The sequence below is a fragment of the Cyprinodon variegatus genome, unplaced genomic scaffold (assembly GCF_000732505.1).
Source record: "Cyprinodon variegatus isolate N-32 unplaced genomic scaffold, C_variegatus-1.0 Scaffold7, whole genome shotgun sequence".
Classification (NCBI taxonomy): domain Eukaryota; kingdom Metazoa; phylum Chordata; class Actinopteri; order Cyprinodontiformes; family Cyprinodontidae; genus Cyprinodon; species Cyprinodon variegatus.
The window spans coordinates 1907526-1915617 of NW_015150460.1; the positions used below are offsets into that span (position 1 = coordinate 1907526).

At 41.9% G+C, this 8092-nt stretch overlaps 1 protein-coding gene across 1 annotated transcript in view; it reads left to right on the top strand.

Annotated features, from left to right (window-relative positions):
- The window catches only part of nup37 (nucleoporin 37kDa), a 28183-nt gene that overhangs the window by 6787 nt on the left and 13304 nt on the right, over positions 1 to 8092 (top strand). Inside the window, exons 4-5 of the mRNA XM_015375582.1 lie at positions 7269 to 7341; positions 7433 to 7527. Of these exons, the coding sequence (XP_015231068.1) occupies positions 7269 to 7341; positions 7433 to 7527 (168 nt within the window). The remainder of the gene's footprint in view (positions 1 to 7268; positions 7342 to 7432; positions 7528 to 8092) is intronic.

Here is an 8092-nt window from a genome sequence, read left to right on the forward strand (position 1 = left end):
GTCAGTTTAGAAAACCAAGGGAGCTTTAATGTTTAAATTTAACTATTACCGAATCCCGTAGGAAAGACGCCAAAAACATCTTTCTTTTCAACAAATGCCTTGATCCCATTTCTCTGTTCCTCTTTTAAAATTAATTTGTTGTCGATATCTTCTAGAACAGACCTAATAGCAGAATCTACACTCCTCAACTCTCCAGCGGCAGCCATTGTTGTTGTCACCCATGCGCGCTTTGGTCACGTGGTTGATTACGTTACTGTTGATCATCTGTCCATCATCGTATAAAGCCCGCCCTTACAATTTGATTGGTCCGACCAGATATTGTGCGAGCATACTCGCGCTACTATTGAGCAATGCCAGACCGAACTTCCCGACCTCAAACGTTGTGGGCGGGAAGTTCGGAATGGCACCCAGGCTATATTGACATGAGAACAATCTTGAAATCTTGAATGCAAAATGTTCATATATTGTTTTTTTTACAATTTTAAGTTTTACAGTCTCTGTACTTCAGTTACAATTAATCAATTACTAAATTAGTAGACGATTATTTCAGTAATTGATTAATCCCGATTCATCTGATTGTCTCAGCTCTATTTTAATCCAGGCCTTTAAAGCCGGGCGTACACTTCGATTATTTTCAATCATTGCACACAGCTACAGCTCACACTGTAGTAAAAAAAACAGTGTGAGTTCACAGCTCATGATTTATGTTCGGCCCGACGCTCTGATGTGATCTACCTGCTCACACTGTACGACTAAAAAACACGTCGGACTCGGCTCCACAGTGAGATGCCGCTACTCGGACTCGTCTATCCGGAATGAGTAGAAGAGCAGGGTTCCCTTAGGTCCTTAAAAAGTCTTAAAAGGCATTGAATTCCTCAAAATAAAACTAAGGCCTTAATTGGTATTAAAATGTCTTAAATCAGTCTTTCGTAGGTCTTAATTTTTAAAACATCATAAACAGGATTATTTTTATTATGATTTATTTTGTAATCTCAATAAAACATTAAAATTGACCTTTTTTAAATTTATTTAAAAAAAATAAAAATAACGGCTTGCCATTATTGGTTCCGTCCCAATAGTGGAACCAATAAAGCGTTGTTGCAGCCGGGACATTTGGGAGATGCGCCATTAACTTTTTGTCTGGAAAATATGAGCAAGTGTAAATGTAACCAAAATTGTCTCCAGCCAAGAGTTTTCTCCATGGCTAAAACCAGGGAACATACATGAGGCTCAGTGGATTTTGTGCAAGAAGTCATTCAAGCTCAGAACGATGGGAATTAAGGCAGTGGAGTCGCACATGCGAAGCACGAAACACAAAGTGTCAAAATGGAGTTGCCGAGAAACAGCTGGTATTTCTCAGTTTTGTTCCACCCTTGTCTCTGCAACGCCTCCACTTATCACCAAATCAAACATACTAAGAAAACGATACAAAGAAAAACAGCTGCAAAAAAGACTTAGCACTGGTTATGTTGTGTCTTTAAAACTAATTTGTTTTGTTCCCTGCTGAAACAAAGTTTGTGAATTCAGTTAAATAATTGTTAAAATATATCTGTCATTTGTGTGTTTTTAGCTTTCTTCCTGTATGGGAAGTTTTTCAAAATTTGAAACATTAGTGCAGTGGTTTATGTTAAAATAAACCTTTGGGTTAAGTTGTTGCAAGCGGGTTTTTCTTCTTTCTTGTGAATTTGGTCTTAAATTTTTATTTCAAGTGCATTAAAAAGTCTTAAAAAGTCTTGAATTTAACTTGCCTTATGCTGTAGGAACCCTGAAGAGGAATATGAAGCTCAGTAGAGTGAAACGCGCTGCCTTGGCAATTTGTGCAATTTTGTGCTGAAAGCCCTAAAAACAAAAGGAGACGACGTATTTAGACAAAGACATGTCTGAGCAAACGTGGCTACTACGGTCTGTCAATTTTACAGAAAGAACTCCATTTCACTCATTGCACCCTCGCCATGCTTTTGTGTTTACATCTGAGAGGAAGGAGAAAAAGAAGAATCCTTGTTTGAGAGATTTGCAAACGACGGTTGTAAGAGGCTGATCGTCCCTCGTAACCCCCTGTACACTACACCAGCGGTCCCCAACCTTTTTTGCGCCACGGACCGGTTATATGTCAGACAATATTTTCACGGACCCGCCTTTAAAGTATGGGGGTTAAATACGATCAAATAAAATGATACGACTGGCATAAAATCAAATACAAACAGCATAAACATAAAACTCACAATTATGCTGAATTAGTGGCAGCCCTGAGCTTATTTCTCCAAAACAAACCGGTCCCATCTAGGCGTAATTGGAGACAATGACACACGAATTGTGCTCTTGATGTCCAGTCTTCCCAGTCTAGCTCTGTTTTGGTCGCTGTAACCGCAGAAAATCCTGCTTCACAAAGATAGGATGTTATAGATAGTAGGGATGCACGATATAATCGGCCCCCTATCGGTATCGGCCTGTATCGGCCTTAAAACTGAATATCGGACATCGGCCACCCCACCGATATTTAACCCGATATTTGATCAGCTTCTGAGTTTCTAAAGTCTAAAAAATAAAAAAATACTACTACTTCTTCCTCAAAAACTTCTTTTTTACAGACTTAAAAACTTCTAAAGACGAGGGAAAAAATATTGATACATTAAAATATCACAATATCTTCATATGCTGATATATTGCCATTTAAAAACACCATATCAATCTCTTTTACTAATGAAATATTGCTATATGTCATCGTTATGCTACGAAATCCCCTGAAAATTCACAAAATGTTGCCATATTTTTATATGTTGATATATTGACGCGGTATCGATCTATTTTACTAACAAAATCTCACATACCGCGTTTTTAAAAATCAATTTGATATCAGCATATGAAAATATATTTGAGTATATTATTTTTCAAAGTGTCAGAAATGGATAACAAAACAGCTATTTTCAATGACTACTTATTTTTGTCCAGCTTTAACATCAGTATCGATATCGGTTATCGGCTACATGAGTTTTAAAATATCGGCATATCGGATATCGGCCAAAATCCCAATATCGTGCATCCCTAATAGATAGGATAAGTCTTGGCCTGAATTAACCTGTGTCAAGAGGCACAGATAAACCGACTGATGTAATTGGGAGAGAATACCCCAATGTTTTATATTTTTCAAAATAAAACACTCAGACTCTGATCGTCGATAAATTATAAATATATTTTTTTTTCTGTGCGGCCCGGTACCAAATGACCGACGGACCGGAACCGGTCCGCGGCCCAATGGTTGGGGATTGCTGCACTACACGATGCACGATCAGGCTGAAAGTCGGCATGAAAGATTCTTGCACAACTGGAAAATTACCCCGAAAATCGCAGTGTACTCCCGGCTTTATTAGACTTTGATTTGTTTACTTTCTTTATTGTTTTCCGCCTTTTCATCTGTCCATTAGTATGATCATTCTTCCTTTCATCTATCAAATCTTCTGTTGATTTTATGGTTTATTCATTTTTAGTGGCAGATATGCCTCTTGATTTAGAGGTAAAGCAGAAAAACGCCATATAATCCATTTACTTTTATTTTTGGTCAGCTTTAGCCTCCTGCTCTTCACTGGCAGCTGCAGCTCCAGGTGTGCTGCTCCGCTGCTGTGTAACATCTGCATCTGCACCCAGTCTTTCTCAAACCACCTTAGATCAGAGTCTCCCTGTTTCCTTCGGACATCTGTGCGACGTATGGTGAAAATCTTCAGAAACTCGTCTCTGCCACCTTTAGATGCTTCAGTTTACTACCAAGATGCTGCTTTTGTTCGTAGCAGTGGCGTTATGTAAGATGTCATCAGGTTTTTTTTTGAGGATTATAGGATGCTGAGCCATCCTCCTTTTCTAGAAAGCTGACATCTGTGGGTTTGGCAATAACAGGATGGCTTTTGTTTGTGTTTTTTCTGGGAGAGCTTGACGGCCATGCTGTCCGATAGTATTTATCGCTCCTCCTCGCTGCCATACGTCCAGGAATGTTGCCAAGTTGTTTCAGGTGGGAAGAAGCCCAACTAGGGATTATTAGAAAGCAGAGTTTCCACCTGATTGGAGCTGTGGATGTGAAGGATCTGCATTTCCCCGTGGAGGCGTTCAGGCTCAGTGTAATTGGAAAGGAAAGGCAGCGCTAATTCCTGGCCTTCTGTGGTTTACTCCACAGGACCCCTGAGCCAGCGTTGTGACGTGCGCACATGTTATTGTGCTGATGAGAACCCGCTCAGGTTCAAGCTCTCCCTTCAGTCGGCACGTAGCTGTGCCTTCCAGGAAAAGTACAACGTTCTCACGGGCTTGATGAGGGGGGGGGGGGCGCTTCACAGCAGCCTGTATTGAAAACAAGCCTGAAGAATATTAAAACCACAGACTTCCACCACAGATGCTCATTTTTCAAGCTTGGCTGTCATCTGGTAAATACAGCGGCTAATGCACCGAACAACACACTTTTCTATTAGAGCTCTTAACAGAGGATACTAAATGATGATGCCAATTCACAACACATGTCATCTCAAGGCACTTTACAGTTCACCAGATCATCCAGTCAAATTGATTCAAAGTTTTCTATTTATTTAAGGAAAACCAGTTGATTGCATCGACTCATTGACTCAAGTTAAATCCCTCACACTAAGCATGCTTGTAGCGACAGTGGAAAGGAAAACTCTCCTTTAACAGGAAGAAACCTCCAGCAGAACCGGGCTCAGTGTGAGCGGCCATCTGCCGAGGCCGACTGGGGTTCAAGGAGACAGAAGCAGAGATACAAAAAGCAGCTGTAAAAGGCGGCCCCGTCCAGGAAACACACAGCCAGGCAGACGAGCTCCGAGCCAGCTCCCATGTCAGAGGATAAAGAGAGAACATCCAGCCAGTCACAGTCAGAGAAACAGGACTACACTGAAAAACAGGCAGATTTCCAACATCTATAAACAAAGGTGTTGATGGCAGCAGCACAGCTGATATTTCTCTCCAGGATGGAGTCACAGCCGAACAGGAACAGACCAGATGAAGCTACTATAAGAAAAAGTGGGGAGAGAATAGAGACATAATGAAGCAGAATGATCCAATGGGGGTCCCTATGTTCTCCAGAAGTCTAAGCCTATAGCAGCATAACTATAGAGATAGCTCAGGATAACCTGAGCCACTCTAACTATAAGCTTTATCAAAAAGGAAAGTTTTAAGCCTAGCCTTAAAAGTAGACAGGGTGTCTGCCTCACGGACTAAAACTGTGTCAGACTGAGCAGTTTTTCTTGTCCTCCATTGTTGCACTGTTTGTAATTCATTCATATTAAGTCATGTTCATTTTAAGACATCTGGGCTCCAACATTTGCATTTCAAACCTCTTACTTCTACTATCATGCATTGATCTGTAACTCTGTGTGGCTGCAAACCCATTTAAAGTGTCTTAATGCCAATTTAAGGCCTATTTATACTTCTGACGAATTGCCTCTGCAACCGTCAAATCTTTCTCTGGGCTTGACCACGCCCCCACGCGGAGGTTTTGCAACCATTGTGGCTCGCCATTTTTAAAAAGCGAGGAGTAATAACAATGGATAACCACGACGAAAGGTTGATCGAGGAGGTTCTGAAGTACAACCACTTGTACGACGCCTGAGACATGTTTTGGAAAATAAACACTCCCGCCGGCGCCGCCTAAGAAGTTCTCGTGAGTTCTCCCATAGGCTCCCGCTTGTGCTTCGGTGGGAAACTGCTGTGCGTCCCTAGAAATTCCAGACCGACGTTGCAGAAGCATAGCAGCAAAACTGGTTTGTGACCAGATTAGGGGTGTAAATAATAATCGTTTTGTATCGATGCATCGATCCAACAGCCGACGATCCGAAGCATCGACATGTCCGCAAGAGAATCGATTCATGTTTTTTTTTTTTCTCCGGTCTATTTTTATCCATTTGCTCCTGGGCGTAATTCTCCCTCCCGTGCTGCGGTGGCGCTAAACCCATTTTGCCCTCCTGCCTCGCTTCCTGGTTATACTCTTACAGCAGTGTGTTGCAGTGAGCTTGACGCAGGCATTTTTAATTTATGCTCAATATTAAAGTGTGGTCTGTGCTACACGCTGTGGGTCTAGATACGGCCGAGGTGGTGAGGAAGTGGGGGCGAGTTTAGTCCGACGACGGAGGGACATGAGGGCCAAAAAGAGCAGAGATCCAGGTGGAAAAAGGGTCGCAGGGTTCTCGCGCACCTCGCTCTTCTAGCGGGTAAAATTTCACGAGTTGTTTTCTGCAATTTCGGTCATAAAAACAAAACGGTCAGCTACAATTTGGGAGAAGAGCAGCGGAGCGTCTGTGGAGGGGGCGGGACGTCTGGAGCCGAGGTATTGCATTGCACTCATTGCACTGATTTTGTTCAGTATTTTCTGATGCAAAGCCTTTCAGAATCTATAACGCAGGGGAATGATTATTTTTCAGTGAATGATATTTTAATAGGAGTAGATGGAGTGCAACATAACGATATTAAAGCTTTCATTGATTTATTTCAAATTTGAAACATTGTCCAGCCTGTAAGGTTAAAAGAAAAAAAAATTAACCAATTAATCGAATCGTATCGTGGTGTATTCTTGAGTTTCGAAAGTAATCGAAATAGTGATTATATTGCAAATACAATTAATTACCTAGCCTCTCTAAAGTAAGGAAAGTTTAATTTCTCAGCAGGAAGGAGAAAAACTAGCTTGGGAGAAGTATTAATTGAGTTGTCATCTACTAAACTTTAGAATGAGAATATGCATTATAGATGGTTTTAAAAAGTGGAACAATGTTTTCAAAGTAAAATCAACGATAAAAAGCCTGGTTTGTCTGTAAAGTACGAGCCCCGGTACCAGGATAACGTAACTTTCTGCAGAGGCAAACTGCCTGAAGGGTGTTTGTAATGACATCATGCCAAATCTCTCTGTGCCTGAAATGTGTTAAGAGCTGTCTGTTTATACTGGTGATGCGTGTGTGTTTTTCCTGTCATAAGTGAGTTAGTGTAATTGTGTGAGTAATTGCAGGTGCCGGTGTGTACGAGGACTGATTAGAGGGGAAAGTCCTCTCCGCGTCTCAGCCCCGGGTTTCCAGCAGAGTCACACGTAGATGGCGTGAGCCGTCTTGTTTTTCCTCCCTGTTTATCTTTGCAACCAATTAGAATATCCCTGGCAGAGTTCCCCATTGATCTCATTCCAAGTTCCTGCCACACACAGACTCCGGTTCAGAGATGTCGTCTGTCGCCGAGTGTGTTTTTATGATCCCTCTTTGTTTGTTGTTAAATCTTCTCTTTCTCTCTTTCTGCAGGTTTTGCACGGCGGCTGCTGACAGAAAACTACGCCTGCTGACTTCTGATCTGCAGGATCGGCATGAAGTTAAGGTATCCCCGCATGTGGAACTGCTCTTGTCATCAGACTTGGAGGTTTTATTAAACAGAGTTTCACTGATTGTCTTCTCTCGCTTTCACCCAGGTGATGGAGGGCCACACAAGCTACATTAACGATTTGGTGTTCGAGCCCACCGAGGGGAAACAGATCGTTTCCGTCAGCGATGACCACACTTGCAGGTCCGAGTTGTTTTGTTTCCGTTTCCCCGCGTCTTCCCGGCTTCTGATTTTCAGTCCTGTTCTTTGTTAATGGTGCAGAAAGTCCTGACTGTGTTTCCACTGTGAAACCTGATGCTAAACACAACACGCTCCTCTGTGACTGCATACGCACAGAGCTGCTTTGTAGCATTTCTGGCTAATTTGTTAAATATGGAAATCCAATTAAGCGCAGAAAGATTTACCCCGCTAAGTGGGGGGGAGTTTGTAACAAGGTTCCTAAATTTTCCTCTTCAATTAAGGTGCAGAGAGGGGAAAAACTGTCAGTAGAGAGGGTCAGTGAAGGGACAGCCCCTGAACAGGAAACCATTTTACTGTAAGAAGCAAAGCTGGGCTGAAGCTCTATTATTCATTTCTCTTTAGCCTCATTTTACTAGTTTACCTGCCAATATGATGGCTTCCACCTAAACTTGATTAGCTTAGTGTCTGCTATCCTTTTAGAACTGCTTCGCCTCTATTTATGAAGTCTTATACCCCATTTACACTACCCTTGAAAAACCGTGCAGAGACCGGTCCGAGCTCAGTAACT